General features: G+C 46.5%; 1 protein-coding gene and 2 long non-coding RNA genes across 3 annotated transcripts; 2 read left to right on the top strand and 1 right to left on the bottom strand.

Moving 5' to 3' along the window:
• Positions 1 to 646: 646 nt before the first annotated feature.
• Positions 647 to 2,542, bottom strand: RAP2B (RAP2B, member of RAS oncogene family). The gene has a single exon (XM_082487293.1). It carries the CDS (start codon positions 2,469 to 2,471, stop codon positions 1,920 to 1,922), a length of 552 nt encoding a protein of 183 aa, XP_082343419.1. The 5' UTR covers positions 2,472 to 2,542; the 3' UTR covers positions 647 to 1,919.
• Positions 2,543 to 2,952: 410 nt separating this feature from the next.
• On the top strand, positions 2,953 to 12,867 carry LOC309675085. The gene is made up of 4 exons (XR_014269449.1): positions 2,953 to 4,127; positions 9,853 to 9,993; positions 10,697 to 10,838; positions 12,423 to 12,867. It is a non-coding gene; the product is annotated as an uncharacterized lncRNA (long non-coding RNA).
• Positions 12,868 to 19,181: 6,314 nt separating this feature from the next.
• On the top strand, positions 19,182 to 21,470 carry LOC309675087. The gene is made up of 3 exons (XR_014269450.1): positions 19,182 to 19,468; positions 19,814 to 20,007; positions 20,584 to 21,470. It is a non-coding gene; the product is annotated as an uncharacterized lncRNA (long non-coding RNA).
• Positions 21,471 to 22,099: the final 629 nt, after the last annotated feature.

Genomic DNA, 22,099 nt, shown 5'->3' with positions numbered 1-22,099 from the left:
TACTGGTCTGATGCATAATTTTAAAGAGTTATAATGCAATGGGATTAAAGACTTAAATTTTATAAATAATCGGCCTTTAGAATTTTAGCCCAATAAACCATGCTGTTCCCAGTAGGGCCTACTCTTGCAAGTCCTTTTGCATCAAAGCCACGCTACCTTCCTAAAGCTGCCTACTGACCACAGCGTTCCTCTCACCTGCTGGCATCACATAGGGGCAGCACCTAAACACAAATGAAAAACTGTATTAAAAATGACTAAATATTAGGTTAACTAGCAATCTTGTGGTTTGGTTTGTTGTTTTTTTTTTTCTTTAAACACTCTCCTGAATGGAGCCCCCCCCCCCCGGCACCTTTCACTTCTCTTAAGACATAAATCAGGAATAACAGCCTATGTGAAAGTTAGTGTTTCATGTAATACATAAAAGCGCACAAAGTTGTTTTCTAAAAAAACAGCATCTGTATTAAAATTCTTAAAATGGATAGACATCTCTTAAATGCACGTCTGGAATTAAAATGACAGTTGTTAGAATTATCTTGGTACATCACAACGATAAGATTTCCTTCTTTGCTGGCTGGAGGTACATCCCACAATAAAACCAAAAGAATAATAAAAAAAAGGGGGGGGGGGGGAAAGCACCCCCCACCCCCCCAAATCCCAAAAGGCTAAATTCTTGTAAATTTGAAGTAAATGAAGCCCGAACTTGCAAGACATGGCAATTACAGTTAAAAGGCTCAGATGGAAATAAGAAATAAACTCCACTAACAATAGGCCCTTTTGTCCTGCCTTGTTCGGTATGATTACTGCAAGGAAACTGTTAAGTAGTTTTCGGAGTAGTAGATAATGGGATTCTGTGGAGCTTTCACAGGTTGGCACCGGCTGGAACAGCTGAGTTTTGAAGGCACTCTACAGACACAGGGCTGCTGTTGGCCCTGCATCACACATAGGAAGTCTTTGCACTTTAGAGAGCTCGTCATCAAAATCAGTTATTGCCAACCTAAAAAAATAAAATAAAATAAAACCACCCTCGGAACAAAACCACCACCCGCCAAAGAAAAATTAAAATAAAAACGAAATCACACACACGCGCACACCTATAAAATTGTGCAGATTTGTAACATTTTCACAGCTGATTTTAAAAAAACCAAACCAACCAACCAAGCAGGAGAACCCCAACACGGCACCGCTCTCCTGCAAACTCCCATCCGATACAGCAGGTAAACAAAATAGAAGATTATTTCACGAATCGTCCGCAGACGCCTCCCGGCACCCCACGCCGCGGTGGCCGCAGTGTTTCAGTCACGGTCCCACTTCACATGTGCAATTCTGCGGGCGGGACGCCCCGGCCGCGGGCCCCCCCCGGCTTTGCATAGAGATCCTCGGGCCGCCGGCGGGAGCGCTCCACGCGTGTCCGGGCTCCACGCGTGTCCGGGCCGGGCTCCGGCTCTCCCCACGCGTGTCCGGGCCGGGCTCCGGCTCTCCCCACGCGTGTCCGGGCCGGGCTCTGGTTCTCTCCCCGCGTGTCCGGGCCGGGCTCCGGCTCTCTCCCCACGCGTGTCCGGGCCCCCCGCCTGCGCCCCGCCGCCGGCTCGGGCAGTGCCCGCTCCCCGCCGCCCGCTGCCAGCGCTGGGCGGCGCCGGAGGCCGACGGGGCGATATGCAACGACCAAGACGGGACGAGACGTACATGCCGAAAAAAAGCCACGTTTCCAAACACGATATATTTTTTTTTTGCCCCCCTCCTTTTTTTTTTTTTTTTTTTTTTTTTTGTGTGTGTGTGTTTTTTGTTCCCCCCCCTCTCTCCTTTCTCCGCGCGCGTCCGTCCCTGGCGGCCGCCGGGGCCATCGCGCCGCCCCGGGCGGGTGTCGCCGCCGCCGCCGCCGCCGTGTGCCCGCCGCCAGCCCCGGCCCGCCGCCGCCGCCCTCAGAGGATGGCGCAGGAGGAGCAGCACTGCTCGTCCCCGTTGGGCTGCGCGGCGTAGTTCATCTGCCGGACGATCTCGGCGAAGAGCTCGTCCACCGAGGCTTTGTTTTTGGCCGAGGTCTCCATGAAGGGGCAGCTCCACTCCTCGGCCAGGGCTTTGCCCTCCCCGAAGGAGACCTCCCGCTCGCCCTCCAGGTCCACCTTGTTGCCCACCAGGATCATGGGCACCCTCTCGTACCTCTTCACCCGGATGATCTGGTCCCGCATGGGCTTGATGTCCTGGAAGCTCTGCTGGTTCACCAGGCTGTAGACCAGGATGAAGCCCTGCCCGTTCTTGATGTAGAGGTCCCGCATGGAGGCGAACTGCTCGGTGCCCGCCGTGTCCAGGATCTCCAGCACCGACGGCGACGAGTCCACCTCGATCTCCTTGCGGTAGAAGTCCTCGATGGTGGGGTCATACTTCTCGATGAAGGAGCCCGTCACGAACTGGACGGTGAGGGCGGACTTGCCCACGCCGCCCGAGCCCAGCACCACCACCTTGTACTCCCGCATGGCTCCCGGCGCGCCGCCTCCCTCGCCTCCCGCTCGGGGCTGCCGCTTCCCTCCCGCCCTCGCGGCGGGCGGAGAGAGGGAGGGAAGGGGGCGGCGGGAAGGGGCGGCCGCGCCTCACGGAGCCGCGCCGGGCCAGCCCCCCCCCCCCCCCCGCCGTCGCCGGCCAGCGCCGCGCCCCGGGGGCGGGCGCCGGGCCCTGCGCGGCGGCGGCTGCGCGGTACCGCAGGGGGAGGATGAGGAAGAGGATGAGGAGGAGAAGGCGGCGGAGAAGGAGGAGGATGAGGAGAATGAGGAGGAGGCGGCGGCGGCGCAGGGCTGCACTACCGGCCCCGCGGCGGGACGGCGCTGCCGCGGCCCATGGCGCCCCGCGGCCCCGCCCCCGCCCATTGGCTCCGGCCGCCGCCGCCGCCAGCCCCCATTGGCTTCCCGGCGGCGGGCAGCCGCGCGCGCAGCGCCCCGCCCCGCCCCTCAGGCCCCGCCGCCGCTCGGCGGGTTGGGGGCGCGGCGGAGGGGGGAGGATGGCGGCGTCCCCTCAGGAGCGGGGCGGGCTCTTGCGGCCGTCCCCGGTCTGCCGTGCCCGGCGCGGGAACGGAAGAAAGGCGACGGGACCGGCCGCCCCCCTGCTGGCTTATCGGCGGGGGGCACGGAGCGGTTATCTCTTCAGCGCGGGTCCTCCCGCCCTATCGGCCCTCCTCAGAGGACGGGGCTCGGGCCTGTGCCCGGGCAGCTGCGAGACCTCCCGCTCCCCGGGGGATGGCGGTCTCCTCAGAGGCGCTCGGTGGCACCTCCGACCCCGCAGGGGCAGCAGGAAGGGACACGCCGCCGGGGCCGCGTCCCCCGCCCCACCACGGAGAGGCTGCGGGCAGCGGGAGGCCTGGGCGGGCGCTGCGGTGCCGAGCGGCCCTCTGGGGGCCGGGGGTGGCTGGCTCCGGGGGCTGAGGGTGCCCACTGCCCACCGGGGGAACCATCGCTGGCGGGAAAGGCTCCCTCGCCCCCCCGGGGCTACTCGGGAGGGGCGGCTGGAGCTGTCTGGGAGGCCGTGGCAGCGCTGGCTGTCGGCGGCTCCTGAGGAGCCCCTTCCAGGACACCCCGGCTGCTGTGCTCTCCCCGACCCTCTGAAGTCGGGACCGGCTGATCTCCCAGCCTGCAGCTGTGGCAGTTGCCAGATGTTGATGCTGTTTGCACTGCGTGGCCCGCCAACAGCAGTTTAGCCTGGTGGGGTTGACTCATGGGGACTGGCGGTTTGCCACTGTTTGTAGAAGTCATTCCTTGGGCTTTCTATCAATCAGACATTCCTTTCAAAGAAGTATCATTAGTTATTCTGGCACCTTCCAGTCTTTGCTTTTATATCCTACCCAATTCTTCACTGTTCTCAGTATTTATTCAAGTAGTTGTGGCATGTAGGTCTCCTACCACACCTTCATGTTTACAAACCTAATTTAAACACAGTACTTGAAGAAACAGACGGTGGTAGATAAAAGGATTTGAAATTAGTTTTGTGAGCAGTATTCTGTTGTTACCAAACAGTTTTCACAGCCACTAAATTCTACTTAAATTATTTTTCCAGAATTCACTGTGGGGATTCACTCTGTTGGATCTGGCTGTGCTGCATCCCCGTGGTCATCTGACGAGTACTGCAATTCCGCTGACTCTCTGGTGAGTGCTGACTCTGTTGAGTACCGCCTCTCTGGTGATCCCCTCTCTTCAGAAGCTTAAACAAAACCCCTCTGCTATCGCTTGACAAAGTCTTTGCAAATGAATCCTCTCCTGATGAATAGAAAAGCTGCGTTCTACCAGCCCTGCTGTGGGGTGGGGCAGCAACTTTGTTAAATATATCACACATCTGAAATCTGGCATGTTCCGTATTCAGGTTGTAGGTGTAGGTTGTGTCCTGTACCCCTTAGTTGGGAGTCCCCAGGTGGGACGCTGGTCTGCCAGGCCTCCACCTGGTTTCTCCCAGGTGCACAGTCTTCACACTTACTTGCAAAATTTGTCAGCTGCGGGCTGATCCTAAGCTAGTTGAAGGTGCTGTACAGATCAATCTGGAGATTGATCAGATATTTTATCTTACATCGAATCCTGAGGGCTAGGCTTTGGCCGTGTCTCTGTTCTAGACTCTGCCTGCTGACCACATTACCCTGAACTTGTGACGAACCTCTAGGCCATCTTTTTTCCAGAGCAGTACTCCAGTTCTTTGAAAAAGTGAAGATGACCTCTACGTATACCTACAACCTTGTTCCGGGAATGAGTTTCCTAATGATTACTCAACTCGTGCATAGACATGCATGGATGTTGGGTTTGGAAACAAAATAACTGAGCTCGCTATGAGGCTTCCATGTCCTTTCCCCACCTCTTCCTGTTTCTCAGTTTGCTGTCCCTCTGGTTTCCCCCGTCTATAGGTACTCCAGAGGCAGAACGAGCACACCGCTCGCTCACAGCATGCTCCCGCCCTTGTGTGAGCCAGCCAAAACCAGTCACCAGCCAGCAAGCGTTTGCAAAGTTATCTTCAAAAACAGCTATAAAAATTGGTCGAAAGGCTACAGTATCACTGCAAAAATATTTTATTTTCTTGTTCTGCTGATGCACTTTGCTTATGCTACTCTAGCATTTTGGCTACAATGTGGATTTGCTTACCTTCGTCGCCTCTATAGCAAGCCCACATGCAAATTATGTATATTGCACTTTCCCCTAACATGGTGGTAGCTGATTTTATAAAGAACAGACAATTGTAATGTTGGTTTAAATCCAGTCTATTTAATCCTGATTCACTGTTGAATTGAGGTGTGGGGTTCTTTTTTTCAGTGACAGAATAAAATTACTCTCTATATTTTTTCATTCTACACTATACTATTAATTGCTGCTATATCACATTCAAAGCAACAAATGATCTTTATGCTGTTGAGTTTAAATATGGAATATTATTTCTCAAGTCCCAGTCCTCTAGTACATATATTAATTTAATCTCTTTTGTTACCAGCCAGCTCTAGGCAATTAGTTAGTCTGCAGTGCTGTTTTTAGAAATTTGGAGTCCATGAAATAATAGCAAGGAGTCTGTGGGAAGTAACTAAAAGAAGCAAGTCTGGTTTTGTTAGAAAGAAATTTTCTGTGCATGGCTACAGACCGCTAAGGGGATCTGCGAGTTGAAAAGGTTGAAAATCCCTGGCTAAGGCTTTAGACATTTAGGTTAAATAAATCACAAGAGTATTCAGCACATCATTTTTGAATTATGAAGCACACATTATAATGGGTTGTTGTACTTCATGAATAGTACCGTGGTTTAGACTCTCTCAGGAATAAATGAAAATTGTCCTGAAACAAGCTCTGTTTGGGCAATACAAAAGCATTATAATGCAGCAGAATCTAGGCAAAATGTAATTATCAGAGTTGGTTGCATTAATTTGATTTTCAAAATGATCAAGTATGTTTTAAAAACAAAAAGATGATTTGGTACTATCTTAAAAATGTAAAAAATCAGCTGGAAAGCATAAATTTGATTACTAAGCAGTTTACTGTACAATATTTACATATATAACTAGCTTTTACTGTGTTGAATAACTGGGCTTGTTCAGTAAAACTACTCATACAAGCTAAGTTTATTCCTTTGCATAGTTTAGAAAGATCAAGTCATTAGCTGCTTATTTTCTAGTTCCCTTTGTCCGTACAAGTATCAGCATTGTAGAACTATGTGTGGTGAGTTTCTTTTTTCAAAAATGTTTTTCACTTATTTTAGGCAAAGACTACACTTAAATGTAGTTTAAATCAGTAACACATACGATATCTAAAATTTCAGTACCGTGGAAGTTTCGCAATGTCTGATGACAGCAAGATTCAGTGCTATAACAACAGGTAAAGACTTTCTGGTGTTACTGAAGGGGCCTTCTAACCATCTCCTCTGGTACTCCTTCTTTAGAGAGGCACAGCCAAACCACTTACAGCTATGGGATTAATTCCTAGCCAAGGTCAGTGTTGACAAAGGGATATATAGCCTCCTGAGATCTGATTAAGTACCACTGACCTCATTTAGGATGTGTATTTTATAGAAAAACCCGAGGAACAGAAAAATGATATGAGGAGTGGGTTGAGTTGTACTGTGTAGCATTTGTATGCTGCTGAATTTTGGAAGGCCTCAGCTCTGTAAATGAAACAGAACTCGAGTCTGTAGGAAATTTGCGGCTTCGATTAAAACAGACACTGTGAAAATATGCTCAGAATTAGGTGAGTGTGCGAATTTGCTTGCATCTGAAATCTGAAACTCTGTAATTCTCAAGTGGAAAGAGGTGGTAGCCTTCATTCAGATTTTCTCTGGCTTCAGTTAGTGACTGCTTATTTAAATAATTTTTATTAATACGTGGGAAGCTCTCATGACTGAAAGAGACTCTTCTGAGATCATAGTGCTCTGCCATGTACTAGCTAGGCATGTGGTAATTGAATTTTAAGGCTACAAATAATACTAAATGTCATATTTTGGTGTCCAAATTTTATGAAATAAAAGTGACTTTAGTAATGTATTCCTGTTGAAATGAAAGGTTTTGCGTAAAGATGCAGTTCCATATACTTTTTCCCTTCCTTTCCTTGGTGGCAATGGTGACTAGTGGACTGGATACCCTTCTTTGCTCTCAGTTGTACAGCAACAGTTTTTAGGTCCACAGTGTAAATGGGCCCTACAACAGTCGGCTGATCTGTGATGAGAATAGGCCCTTCTGTTGTGGGTTATGCTTAACTGCTTATGGGCCACTGGGGCCAAATGCAAAGAGCTGAACAGTGAATTAATCCTCATTTTCAGCAAAACTAAAGGGTCTGAGAATGTCATAATTCAGCGCTGCTGCTGAGAAAATCCTGAGGGAAGTCATGGTCTATACTGCACGTGGTCATTTTACTTCCTAATAGCTGAAATGTTCCCTGGGTATAATAGAGAGATGTTACAGTTCACTTAAGTTTGAATGACTTAACTGGTTCATAATCCAATATAAAACAGTTAAACTGAGAAGATTCAGAATTGTTTGGGTAAGAGATGCTAGTCTGTCACTCCCATACTATTAGTATGTGACATTAATATTAACATTAAACCGTAAAGGGAGAATAATTACTGTGGGAAACTAAGAAGATTAAATAATCTCTAAGAGTTCAAAGTATATAATTACACCAAGTGTTTTCGGACATTGGACAAATCTGCAGAATTTTTTCAATGTTTATTCATTTTGAATATATGAAATTGAGCAAGATTTCTGGGCCCAAATTAATTTTTAATTCAGTGGTAAACAAAGAATTCTTTATTTTGGATTTGCCAGCAGGATGATTGTAGGTTGATTGGGGTTCCTTTGGTGGGGGTTGGGGAAGGAGAAGATGGCTGTCCGAGCACAAAAATTTAAGTATTTGCATGTTGAAGTATTTGCAACTTTTAATAACTGCTTGGTAAACAATAGCGGTTTTGAGATTTTGTGTGGATATTTGATCAATAAAACCTCCTCTCTCCCCTTTAATAGTAGCTAGGAGTGGTTTTAGTTACGTTTGTCACAATAGTGTCTAATAATACTGGCACTGACATTCAGCGTCTCTCTCTTGTTCTAAAACAATGACTTTAGTTTTCTTTATTTAATAATTTGGGTTGCTCTTATTGAATAGCGGTGGTGCATTCAGCGCTGCGCAAGAGAGACTCAGTCCTCAGCCCTAACAAACTTGCTGGCAGGCTTTAACCAAAAATCAGCAAGAAAGATTTATGTGGTGGGTATGAACTTGTTTTGTGAGTAACAGTGGAAGCAACTGGCTACTTTTGAAAATCTGACCACATCCTGGCGGTGGGGGGTTGAAGATCTCTGTCCTCCTATCTTTACTTCTCCTACTTCATCCTTCCTTTTTCCCATACCAGTAACCCTAAATGATGTTCAGAAGGTAATGAAATATATTGCTATAATAAAGTATTCTGCTTTCGTGCTCTGTCCAGAAAGCTGTGGAAGAAGTTGGACGTTTTTGTGTCCAGGTTATGTGGTTGTTTATAAAAGTGCACTTATTTTCCTACGTTCTAATTTATGGAAGAATACTTTTTAAGAGAAAAAAAAGAGCTTTCAAAATTCAAAAATAATCTGGTATTCCAACAGTATTTAAGTACAGTAATTAACTTGTCTGCACCTTGAGTTATTCTTGATAATTCTCTATGTGAATACATATCTGAAGCAAGGCTGCCTAATGTCTGTTTATCTTAATCCAATGGTATTAGGTATTCTTTTGCTAGAATCAGAATGTCTATATATGGAGTTAAACGAGATAGTCAATTAGGGTAATTCCATGGGTCGACTAGTCTTATTATAAGTGAAACTGTTCCATCTGCTCAACACCCAGATAATCAGAGAGAAACTGATAAGACAAATTGCTAAGTGACTCAGGCCAAAGGTACTGCTTAATGCTGTAACTGGATATGTTTGTAGTAGCGTGAGCTGGTTTCTCCCCTGACTCAACCAGCTGAGCAGTCTCCCTTTTGCCAGCTACTTCCTGAGCTGGAGCTGATTTATGCAGAGTCATCCTTTTCCTGCCTGTCTGTGTTAGCAAGCCTGGTGTGTGTGTCTTTGGGAAATGTAGCCCCACTGCCGCTTCCCTCTGCAAAAAGATTCTCAAGTGCAGAATACCCGAGTTTCATTTTTCAAGAAATAATAACAGCTGACGGTGGGTGTAAATACATAAAAAAGTGACACATACACAGAAGAAAAAGTTCATTATTTCCATCAAAAGTCCCACCAGAGATCTTATCACTATTGAAAAAATGGCCTGTGCTGCCAGAACTTATTACATATCATCTCACTTGAATTGGTGTAAAAATGCCACTTTATTTTTCTTCATAAAGAATGTGTTCAGTGGCATGTTTATATCCCACTCATAGATGTGATGTTTATAGTCAAAATATGCATAATTTGACGTCAAAGTTCAGGTCTATCTCTATGTTCTTTATTAGTTATCAACCCTCTTCTGTTTACCACAGTAGCGGTTTACATAAAAGGCGGTGAAGATTAGGATTTTAGGTAAGTATATGAAACAGGGAACACTTATCTGGTACTATGTGCAGCAGTCAAGTGGTGTGTAGGTGTAGCAAACCAGCTTTTGGAACCATAAATGTGATCTTGATAGCACTTGCATGGAAACAGTGCTATTGTATGTAAAGGAAAATGGTATAATCAGCATGAAGTGAACCCGGTGACTAATTCAAAAAAATAAACTTCCTGTCTGCAGCAAAAGCCTTTTGTAGAAAAATGCATTTTCTTCATTGACCCATGGCATTATATCACATTGTGGTATTAAATCTGCTGGCAGTAGTATTCAGATACAGCAAAAAGTTTATAATTTGGAGAGTTTTCACTCTTTAATTTGTTTAATTCCTCCATCTTCTGACCAGGAGCAGAGAGCTTTGCCTGACAGAGTCTTCTTGTCAAATGGCAGCGAGGGATGAATACATTCAGCTATGATCTTATCATATTTTGTTAGCAAGATGGGAGATCTCCGGAAGTCCTAAAGAAGCAGAGAGTGGTGTTTGCAGGTCAGCAGGTTCTGGTCGTTTCTTCCACGTGAGGAACTGCTGTAACAGTGTGCCTTTGGTCTCAGATTGGTGGTGTAAAATTGTGGTTCTAAGTGTTGGTAGTTAAGGTCTGGGGATTATTTCCCTGATTAATAATGAGAGAAACACATTCTCTTTGTAAAAAATGAGAGTACATCTATGGAAGGAAATCTCCTAGATAAAACTAGAGTTGTTTCATGGCCTGTGATTCCTATGAACATTACAGGGTCGTAGGTGAATCCAACTAACCAGTGAGTCCATAGCCATTATGTAGATCTTGTGGAACTGGTGTGAGCAAGGGGCCAGTAGACGGGGTGAAGCAAGTGGACCTGTTTCTCCTGTGTATCAGAACAAGAGAAATAAAAATACTTATTCCATTCGGTAACAAGAAAAAGTGATTTAAACATAGTGAAAATACATAAAAGCTTTTAATTTTTAGTTTGGTTTTTTTTTTTTTTTTTTAAGTTTTTAATGGACAGCATGTAATTTCCCCCTAGAATGTCATTTAATCAAAACATCTATCTGTTGAACAGTGTTTTGTGGTACATTTTGTCTAACCATAATAGCAAGTAAGAAATAAATAGCTGATAGTGCTTGCTTTCTTCTAGCTCAAATTATCACGGTGCATCTATCAAGGTAAACTCCATTTCCTGACATTATTTCTCTCACTACATTTTAAAAACAGTGTGGACAATATATCTACTTCTGCATTCAGATGGAGCACCTGAAGGCTTTATCATCCCCAGCTGGAAATTTCTACATGCAGTTTGCCCTGCATCGCGGGCTGTGTGCCAGCTCCCCAGCCACTTCAGCGCAGAGCGAGCCAGGTTAGCCCAAACGCCCTTTGTCTGCTAAAGCTTGTGCTGAACTACAAGGAGGTTGTCCACGGCTTCCTTTTTTGGCCAGCTTTCTTGTAGCCTCTCGTGTAGATTCAGTTGTATGAGGAATGGAGAAAAGCTGAGCCTTAAATCGCAGTAGGTGTTTGCAAAGTGGATATATTTAAACCCAAAGTCTCCTTTTTTGCCTCTTGATACTATGTGCCGTGAACATTTATGTTGGTTACAAAGGGGAGACACCAAGTTGGGAACATTGGTTGCAAGAAACCAAGTTGAGTTATGGATAAACTTCACTTACTCAACCTCCAGGGACATTTGTATAAATTCACGTCTTACCTGACAGTTCAACGTGGGTTTGCTGACTGACTCATTGTCTTCTGTCCTGTGTTACCATATTTTATCCTTTAGACTCCTGAGCAAAATCACTTAATGCTGAAGGAGACTTAAAATAGCATTTCTCTGATGACAATGGCTGTAGAAGGTTTAAAAAGGATCGCCCAGCAGTCAGTGAACAGTCAAAGCTTTAAAACCAAATAAATGTACAGAGTAACCATGGAGGCCTTTTGCCTGCTTTTGGTTTTGTATTCGTGGTAAGAGCTGTGCAAGAGAAAGTTGCCGCACAGGCATGTTTTGCTCTGTCTGAATCTATCCCCACATGATTTTTTCAGGAATGATGCTATTACTAGTCTTGCAGAAGCTCACAAAAAATGCACCCATTTTTAGGCACTTGGGACAAGCTTATAAAATATTTACAGTATGTCCCTCCAGGAAGCTGATTGTGTCTAGGTCTCACGTAGGCAGGCAAGCCACGGATCTCTCGCCCTCACCCGGATTGAGTCCTTGAGACTGCAAGAGAAAAGAAATTAAACTAGACAAGAGGAACTGCCTGCTCAATTGCGCTTTATTTTGTAGTGCACAGGCAGACTGCAAGGTCAGCAAATCTCTGCAAGATCTGTGGCCATATGGGCAATGGCAGTTTATGAAACAACCGTGCCAGATTTGGCAGCCTTGCTGATGACCACATGGCAGGTCAGCAAAAACTATTTCAGTGCCAGCTGTATAATTTCACTCTTTGGTCATCTGAGAAGAATATGTAAGACAAGATTTTAGAAAGGATGGCGTCATTTCAGCTCTGAAGCTTACACCGTTCTTTATATGGTCTATACGCTTCTGCTGTGACCAACAGAGCTCTTTTGCTGTATCTTGGGTGATTGAAAATATCAGAGTTTAAATATCGACTGTTATTCTTTATATGTGTGTAGCCTTGTATTTGAGTATTTTGAAGTCATTTTGGGGTAAACTTATCAACATAGGAGATAAGGGTGTTTTTTGAGAGAAAACTAAGACCCATGATAGGCTCAGACTGGCGTAAGTTATTTGTGGCCTCGGTAGCCTTCAAATCTCTTGAAGTCCTCTACTTTAACAAAATGCTGTGTTTTCTGATTGTTTTAAAAGGGCTGCTGCTTCTTAGAGCTTACTTAGACTTAGGTTGTTTCTGTCTGGTCAAGGTTGGAGGGATCATTGGGGCTGACCACTGATTGATGTCTCCAGCCTGAACACTGTTTCATCTTTCAGGGCTTCAGCTGCCGGGCCAGATTAACGTGAATGTGGGAGCAAACTGACTCTTGCAACACCTGGCCTCTGCAGATAACCCCACCCAGCTTGACTTCAGGCCAAGTCATGGCACAAACAACCTCTGTTGTATTGACAGATGACCTCATGAGAAGGAACAGATAAGACCAAATGATGTTGATACTACTTGATCTGTAAGCCACGTTCGATATTGTCAGCCAGGGCAGTCGGGAATGTCGATATGTGGCCACAAGCCCTTGGAGAATTTGTTTGAAGGCTGGCTATCGTCACGCCCCGTCAGGACACTGCTCCCTTGGGGCTTCATCCCCCGGCTGGCTCTTGGCAGGCAGACTCCTTGCCCCTCTGGGGAAACCCACTGCTCTGAGTTTTCTGTAGGCCTTTCTGCATACCACAGTCCATAACTGCAATAATAAATATAAAATATTATCACTCACTGAATGTAGATGTGTTTCTATTTCTGAATACTTTATTTTGTTGTAAGTAGTTCCAGTAAGAAAATAGCACAGGAGTACCCATGGCAGCTTATCAGTGTAACTGCCTCTGTTGGTGGCACTGTACTGCTTGAATTGCACCAGTAAAACACACCCCAAACTAGTGCTGTCATGTGAGAAAAATATACTGGAAAGACCGGACTAAAAATTACTTCAAATGTGAATTGATTCTGTTTGTAATCCATCATTTAACAAGGGTGAGGGACCCGCAGTAGTAGGCTCATAGGGACATAGCCCATGGTTCTCTGTCCAAAGTGGGTTGTGACTTGCCTGGGAATCGTGTCTGAATGGCAGTAGAGTAATGTGGCACGGGGAGCCGATCCATAGTAAACAAGAAAAAAAACACAAGTTTATTTACAAGAAGCGTATTCCCCAGGACAGAATTGAATTCTACTTGTTTGTTTCACTTGCAAACAGCAAATAAGATACCTGGTCCTGGGATCTATTCCAATTAATCCTGCTACTGCTTGTGTTCATTTTGTTCTTGACTGCTCAAGAGGAGGTGAACTTTGAGGATCTCTTAGTATCAGTGAACCTGATGTGGCATTTTAACACTGTAAGCAAAACCAAATGTCAAGATGGTCGGAGAGTTTCAGTTTTCATCTATACTTCAGAGCCTTTTGCTTGGTTTCACCCTACTAGTGAAGCCTGATGGCTACTTCACCCTATGAGCAGATTCTTCTTGTGTAATGGCAAACTAAAACTTAAAACTAGGTACACCATTAAAGATGGCATATGAGGCACAAATGTTTGACAGTTATCCGATTTGTCAAAATCACTTGAAATTCCAATTCTGTTTTCCAGAGTGCTGACAACCAACTTGATAGCATCAGCAAACTTTGCATTTGGCCTTCTGGTGTTCAAGGCTTTAATGCAAATTCAAATTGCTTTGCAAATCTTTTGGTACATCTTCCAGTTTTATGGCAGACTATTGATAACTACACTGAATACAATAATATGTCAACGTTGTTTTCTTTTGGGAAACGGGTGATGTGGGAAAAGCTTTTCTACAGTAAAAAATACATCATATCCACTTGCTCCCACTTATCACGTATGGCCACTTCTTCAGGCAAAAATGGAAACTGTGAGTGGTGTGCTTTGGTCATATCTGTGTCTGGATTCACACAAGAAGTTTAACAGGTTATTATCTTCTAGATGCTTTCACAGACTGTTTAATGAAGCGTTGTAGTATTCAGCCCGGTATGCTGACACTGAGGTGACTGAGGTAACGTGAATATATATGTAAGAGTCGGTTTTGATTTCATTGTTAACTAGTGCCTTGGTATCTGTCTTTGTACAGTAAACAACACATTGCATAGTTTACATTAGACTGAATCCTTCTGCAAATATAAACAAACACACTCATGAGAACAGGAAAGAAAACTCTGTGGGACATTCATGGCTGCAGTGACAAATAAATTAAAAATAGTCTTTTACCGTTGATGTTTTTCAAATTAAACCATCCAGCACTGTAGTGGATCGCACCTAAAGCAAGAGCGGTTTGGGGTCTGTACAGCCTGGAGAGGCGCTCGGAGGAGGGTTTGGGATCTCACGATTGCTGGGATCTGGAAGGAACGTGCCAGTTCTCTGTGTCATGAACGACTGCACTGTCATTCCTTAGAATAATTATTTTAAAGCTCCTTCTAGTCTTCCTGATTAAAGGCTGTCCTGTGGGAAGACTTCCCTCACCCTGGAAGGACTGCTGTGGCAGACTGTCAAAGAAGAGGTAAAAAAAAAATCCCATTTAGTTTCACTCTCGGTTAACTGGAAGCAGAAGTGTCTGCGATCGTTGTTCCACGCGTGGCTGGTCCGGGCATTTCCCTCCATCCGGGGTGAGGCCCCGTCTGGGGAAGGGGCTGTTCCTGGCAGGGCCACCCGGCTGGGCGGCTCGCTGGGGCTCGGCAGCAGCAGGACTAAGGATTTTGGAGAGCGCGGTTACGGCGTTCAGCAGGTGTGAGTCGTATTTGCTCTGTCTGCCAGATTCACACCCGCTGTGAGCGCAGCAATGCCAGTACCTGGGTGCTGCAGTCCGTGGCCTATAAATACCACCCCGAAAGCATGAGCTGTGCCTCCTGCGTAGGACTGAAAGCTGTTTCTGGGACTCCCAGGAGGGAAGGGGAGAGCACGCAATACCTGGGGCGTTTCAGAAGGTGTGGTGCTGACTCAGGCTGGCTGCAGCCAAATCTTGTGATTTTCCTGACCGACACACAGAATTAACCGGTAACAACAACAAACGCCCGTCACTGAGACATCAACAGCCCATAGTGGCCCCTGCTGTTCCGTGTCAGGTCGCTGAGCACCAAACCTGACACCCCCTCTCAGGTGGAGGGTACAGCTCGGAGCTGTAGGGGTTGGGAGACACCGCAGCGATGCTGTAACGAGCACGGGGAGTGTCTCAGCAGACTGATAAACGTGTGCCCCGTGGCTTTGGGTAGCCTTGCCTTTATCTGGAGATCTGCCTTGGTTCTCGGCAGGTAGTTATCAAGCTCAGTCATGAAAAGATTGACATCAATTAATAAATCGGCTGCATTTAAACTAAGTCTGCTTACCACTAGCGCTGATACAAGAGATTACCAGACGCTATTACAAAATCAGCTCATCCTGCCAGAGGCACCGTGCGGAGGGAAAGGGTTGCAGCTGGAAGCGTCGGCAGTGCTGCAGGGCGCGAGGAGGGGATGGGGGCTTCTCCCCGCTCGGCCGTACTCGGTGCGTAATACCGTGGCCACTCTTGCCTCTTGTCGGGTGCTCTCTCGATGCAAAGACCTGGCTTTGCTTTGAGCTGGGTTTGTGAGGAACAGTGGAAGTTGGGGCAAATTCCTTGTGTCGTCTTTGCCACTCGCGTGGCTGTAGAGGGAAGGCACCACCAGGGAAGGCAAAAGCAGGTTTGCTGTTTTAGTGACAAACATCACCAATCTGAATGATTAAAAAAATGCTATCAAAATGACAAATATGTTAAAAGCTAATTCTCTTCTTTTTTAATGTAACACAGCCGTTTATTCCCATCATCAGTAGAAACCTTATAGAGGGTATAATTATATGTAATTAACTTTTCTCTGTTTCTTTTTTTTTTTTACCCAAATACCTAAACCCCTGTGATCTCAGAAAAACAAGCTATATTAGAAGGGCAGAGCTGAACGTGGAGTCAAAGTCATAGTCTATTCTTGCTAATTAATGTGCTCCTCAGAAAAGACACCCTGGGTTTTGCTTTGCTTGAAAAAGAGCAGAGGCTCTGACAAGAAATATCCAGGACATTGTGAACTTCACTGTTATATAGTGAATGTAACTGTACGGACTATTTCCTCATCGTAGTTGCAACACTTGAGGTGCTTGAGAAGTCACAGGGTTAAACCTCCTGGTGCTGTAGGACAGCGTTGGTAGTGAGTCTGTGCTCTCCTGTTCCTGGTAAGGGAAGGGCTGAGGCGGCAGTGCAAGGGGACGTGTCTGAAGGCAGCGGTGACTCATGTAAGACATTTTAAGAGAGAAGTAGGATTATAGCTGGAAAAAATAGGTAATGCTCTCAAATTCCTCATCTTTCAATCACCATAGGGACAGAAGTCATTTAATTCTTTTAATGGTATGGAGTGTACTTGGACTGTACCTGTGGGGGAATATTTGAAGGGAATTGCAGTGGTTCCTGGAGAGAGAGGAGCTGCAGGCTCTGCCCGGCCCGGCCGGGGACGGGGATGGGTGCTGGGGCTGCATCCAAGTGCTCTTTTCACTGACCTGATAATAAAAACTGTACAAAGAAACAGATGAAAATAAATGCTGCATTTCCAGTGCAGATGTTTTTGTGGCCAAAATTAAAGATGACACAAAGACGAAGAATGAAAGTTTGCAGTAGTGGCGATGCTTAGCTTCACGGGCGAACCCAAATCTGTGTCTGGATCACGGAATCACAGAAGGGTGTGGGTTGGAAGGGACCTTGAAGACCATCTTGTTCCACCCCCCTGCCCTGGGCAGGGACACCTCCCACCAGCCCAGGTTGCTCCAAGCCCCGTCCATCCTGGCCTGATACTTTGAGTCATGAGATCTGCTAAGATTTCGGCTACAGAGGTCAAATGAGTGCTTATTGTAACGGTGTTGCTAAGCCATGGGATAGATACTACGGCTAAAGCTCTGCTGTCGTTTACACAGGACATTTACAACACCGCATAAACCTCGTCTTGTCTCCGGGTAGCCATTGTCTTCCCGTTCCCCTGTCCCACCACGTGTCCATCCTCACTCAGTTACTCCGATTTGGAGGGTACGGTTCTCAGGGCAGAGAGGGGCTTTTGCAAACGCGTGTGTCTGTGTGCAGGTGGGGCGCACGCACGTGCCGTACCGCCGGCAGTGCCGTACGCAGCGAGCCCCAGAGCTCCCAGGGCTTCTTTCGCAGTATTTTGGATGCAATGTGCTCAAACACATGCCCTGGGCATCCATGTCGGGGCGGCGTGCTGCCCCGTCCCGCTCCGGGAACTGCTGCCCCGGCTGCCACTACGTGCCGGGCTGCGGCACCGGTCAGACGCAGCGGTGGCACAAACAACGCGGTCGCTGCCTGGGACTGCCCGTGGTGGTTTGGGCATGAAGAGGGCATCTCCTCCGCACGTTCTCAGATATGAAAGAACAGGTTGTGAAAAAGGAGTAAAAGTCATCTGGAACGTTAACAGAACCCCGATAAACTGCAGTATTGCCGCTTCATTCTAGATGGACCACGAGCCTACAGACAGACGACTGTGTTCTTACTGCAATTACTTCATTTTGAAAATAACATATTAATAGCAAAAGTAACATTTAAAAGTAAAGTTTGGTGCAGATAAAGACCAAACCACCGCCCCTACTCCTACTTACCCTATGTAAAAAGCCGTTGAATGTTACAGCTCTGCCTATAACTAAACTCACAGTACAATGAAATTCTGCAAATAGTATTTACGCATTGCCGGGAAACCCCCATCGCTTCACACACCGAGCCCCACGTAAGGGCGCTTTTGCAGCATTAGGAAATCTATTGCTTAATTAATGTTTTATGGCAGTTTGCATATGTGAAGCACTACATAAACGCCGAGTATGATTCAGTTGTCAGTATCTGAACATAAATTACGTTTCACAGAGGCTCTGGGATAAGAAATTCCATAACATTTGGCAAAATGGCTTATGCATTCCCAGTGATTTTACATAAAATCTATTCATAGTGTCCATTGACTGGAAACAATATATGTGATTCTTTTAGTCGAACCACTTAATTCAGCAGATAACCACTGCCGCTTCATAGTTCATGGATGAGGATTTGAGAGAGCGGCTGAGGCATACATTTGAATTTGATTAATGACAAAGGAACCGTTTGAGAGGACAGAGGACACGCTGTCCACGCAGCTCATAGTACAAAACAAAAAGTCAAAGCGGCCACTTTCCGTTAAACAGTAAAACGAGAGCGGGTCCTGCCCTGCCCCGAGCACAGCGCGAGGCACGAGGAGGTGTGATAGATACCTCAGTGCTTGAACAGTCCTACCAAATTCAAACTGCCGACGGTCATTTTTGTGGCATTCGGTCAAAGCGAGACAGTGCTTACGGCTCCCGGTTATGTTTTTCTGTCCAAGGTTTGACGGTACCGCCGTTGTGAGGGCCGGATGCTCTGCTCTCTGCGCACGCAAAATAACAGCAGATAAGCGGCCGAGACTCGCAAGAAGCAAGTTTGCACCGTGCTGCGTAAAATACTTGAGTGAGCTCTAAGCAGGCTTGAGTTTGGGGGGAATACGGTCCGGGCGGGACGGGGAGGCCGCCGAAGTGCTGTGCCGCTCCGGGCGCGGGCTGGGGGTCTCGGGACCGCTCTGCCTCGTGCCGCCCGGGCGCCCGTCGAGAAACAAACAGCAACACGGGCAAAAGGCCTGCGAAGGGAAGAGACGGGAAACTGCACACCCTTACGGAGTATAGCCTCAGCACAGCAATTACCGATGAAAAGCAGGTGGTTGGGATGAAATAATTGCCTAATAGCGTCTAAAACTGATTCATCCAGAAATTTCTAACAGCAGAACATTTTCTGCTCTGATTTTATGAAATAGAGTTAATATTCACTCAAATAATGAAATCCTTGTTTAAATTGCCTTTTTTTCTCTGCATTCTCTCTCAAGGGACTCATTTGCAACGCTGTGGTGTGTTTGCTCATCAGAAGACGACAGTTTGAGCTCAAGGAGGAAATTATTGCAGTACACAGAGTAACCGAATGGGCTCTCCTTCTCCATTGTTTTGGACAAAATCCACAAGATTTCACTCAGAGAGCTGTAAAGCTAGACCAGAGAACTCCTGGCACTAGTCATTTCCTGAAGAACGTATTTTCTTGTTTGCTTTCCTGTTTTATGCTTCTTCGGGGCAGATCCCCTGTAGATGTCTCAAAGCTACGAGGAAGTCCGGTCCGATACTGCCGCTCGAGTGAAACCCTCACCCTCAGCGCCAGTTCGCCCGGAGAGAATTCAGGGTTAGAACCCAGTCTCGGGGAGGACCAGCAGCTTACGCTGTTTATGCTTTTCTTACATCTTCAGCCTGAGCAAGAGAGCTCTGGGACTTGTAAGACTTCTTTCCGCTATCGGTACCTCTGCGGAGATAATGAGAGTGTATTACAAACACACTCTGCCTTTCCTGTATGCTTTCATTAAATACAAAATCCTTTAGCTGCTCCTGGTGGAGCTGAATGACTCACAGGACTGGTAATGGGATTAGGTCATTGGTTCAGGGCTGGTTCAGGACCGATACCCTGTGATGCGATGTACGTGGCTGAGCCCCGTTGGTGGCAGCGGCGGAGAGGTCCCGGCTTTCCCCCGCAGAGCCCGCTGCGGGGGGTAGGAGAGCACAGCCTAATAAGCATCAGCGTTTAATCACCGGGTTTGCTCATGTTCTCGTTTCTGTTCCCAGTTCGTGTTCTCATTGCGGGGTCACATCGTTAAATGAATAGAACCTTTCAAGTGACTGCACAGAGGAGAAAGAGAGCTGGTTTGCTCCTGCAGCGCCTCCAGCCCAGCAGGAGCCCCACGGGGATTCCAGCTCCGGCCAGAGCGACCGAGACCTGCTCTTTAGGCCTGGAAGAGGGGTCACATCTCCACTGAACGGTGAGTTGTCAGAGCGTGCGGGAGCGTCCTGCATCTGCCCGGCCGTACAAATCAGCCTGAGTCATGCTGGTTTGTGATTAAAGACTTTCAAATTTTATCCACCCGCAATCTAGATATGAGACCTGGGTCATGCCTGAACTTTTGTAGCACTTGTCCATACTATTCTTTAATTCGAACCTAGGAATATCTTCAACATCGTAGAATCATAGAACCATAGAATGGTTAGAGTTGGAAGGGACCTTGAAGACCACCCAGTGCCACCGCCTGCCCGGGGCAGGGACACGTGGCGCCTCCCACCAGACCTTCCCCAGGCTGACCCCCCCACCTCTCCCAGCCCGTCCTCCCAGCAGAGGGGCTCCAGCCCTCCCAGCATCTCCGGGGGCTCCTCTGGCCCCGCTCCAACAGCTCCGTGTCTTTCCTATGTTGGGGGCCCCAGAGCTGGAGGCAGTACTCCATGCTGAGAGATTTTCACCTCTCCTGTCTCTGAACGATAGCTATAGTCATTCTCTCTCATTTTCTAATAGGTTTTTTGTTACTTTTGATACAGAAGGATAGCATCTTTTTTTCCTCATTCAGTGCAAGAAAGCCTTCCTATGGCCAAGAGGAACAGCTTTCAAATTGCCCGAAGCTCATAAATTTCAGAAGATGAACGTTCATATCTGCATTGGCCGGGATAAAGAGATCGTAGTCGTATTTTGTAAGATTATCAGTGTTGTCACCATTTGTTTCTTTTGAAGAGCTTATGGAAGGAGAATGTAGAACGTGGGCCTTCACAGCTTCTCACCACTTTCACGTCATCTTTGGAAACAGCAAGAGTCCTCGCTTTATTTTCCTGTCCAGCACGTCAGCACCAATACGTCCATATTCTTCCTGCTCAAGCATTATATTGTCCCCGTCATGGTTATTTTAAGACAACCTAAGGATTTTAAAATATTCTACCATATTTTAATATTAGAGTCTGGGCCCCAGAGTAGTTACAGAACGCCATCAGTAGTTACGGAATGCCACATCCCCGGCACGCGCTGCAGTTCTTCTAGACAAAGATCTTCTTGGACAGGGGCAAAACTCCTGACCTGCAGGCTGCCTTCTCTTCCTGGGCAGCTGCCCGAGGGCTGGGGGTTTCTGAGGCTATGGAAGGACTGGAGCACTGGAGAATTAAACTGTGGTTATCGTCAGTTAGTTATTTCATGAGATTTCTGAAATCTCCTTAACCTGCCTGCAAGCGGCCTTCGGGGTGGAAAGGGAAGAGGCGAAGAGGAATAAAGCAGCACTGTTTCTGCCATCACAGGACCAATCCTCGGGACAAATGAGTTTAAGGAAGTTATATATATGTGCATATATATGTGTATATAAAAATAGAGATCAGGGTGTTATCTATTTACATACACAAATATTAAGTGTATATTTAAATATAGAAATATATAAATAAATAAAAACAAGCAAGTCATTTAAATATACAAATATATTAGAGATTGTGTATTTCTATATGTAATACATATTATAAATCATTCTACATTTAATAGACTATATATTCCGCATTAAAAATACATATAAAATCCTGTATTCTCTATGTCTTTTGCTATCCTGTTTCTGGGAATTACAGTCATCACCCCCCTCCTCCCCCCCCCCCCCGATTCCCCAGGGCTGCCCTGACCCGAACACCCCCCCCCACCGCTGCCCACCGCCGGGGCCCTCCCTCTCCTCCCATAAGTCCCCTTTTTCTTTCTTTCCTAGGTTTTCTGTTCCCGATAAAATTGTTATTCTAGTTCCCAGCTATTCCTAAATGACTTGCAGAAGGCAGTGACAGGTTGCAATTTTAAATCCACTTAGCTATTTTTCTCGTGAATAATCCCGTTTGACAGGCTTTTCTCCCCTCCCTCCTCGTCATTAGCGCGGCTGCAGTTCAGGCTGAGCCGAGAGCAGGAGAATTGTTTTGCTTAGGGACACAAATGAGAGGGAGAGAGGTTTTCGGCTACCGCAGCTGAAGCAGAAACAGCAGAGCTGGGGTCCAAAATCCAGCTGAAAAGTACTTTGATTCGTTACATACCATGGATATCTATTAATTAATTTTTGGACTGACATTTGAATATTG

This window comes from Vanellus vanellus (assembly GCF_965231255.1).
Source record: "Vanellus vanellus genome assembly, chromosome: 8".
NCBI lineage: Eukaryota > Metazoa > Chordata > Aves > Charadriiformes > Charadriidae > Vanellus > Vanellus vanellus.
The sequence above is the reverse complement of the archived record's forward strand: the minus strand, read 5'-3'. Positions and strand labels throughout refer to the sequence as shown.

What these genes read in the sequence shown, in the direction of transcription:
- RAP2B (XM_082487293.1), bottom strand. Translation starts at nt 2,471, where the DNA reads ATGCGGGAGTACAAGGTGGTGGTGCTGGGCTCGGGCGGCGTGGGCAAG.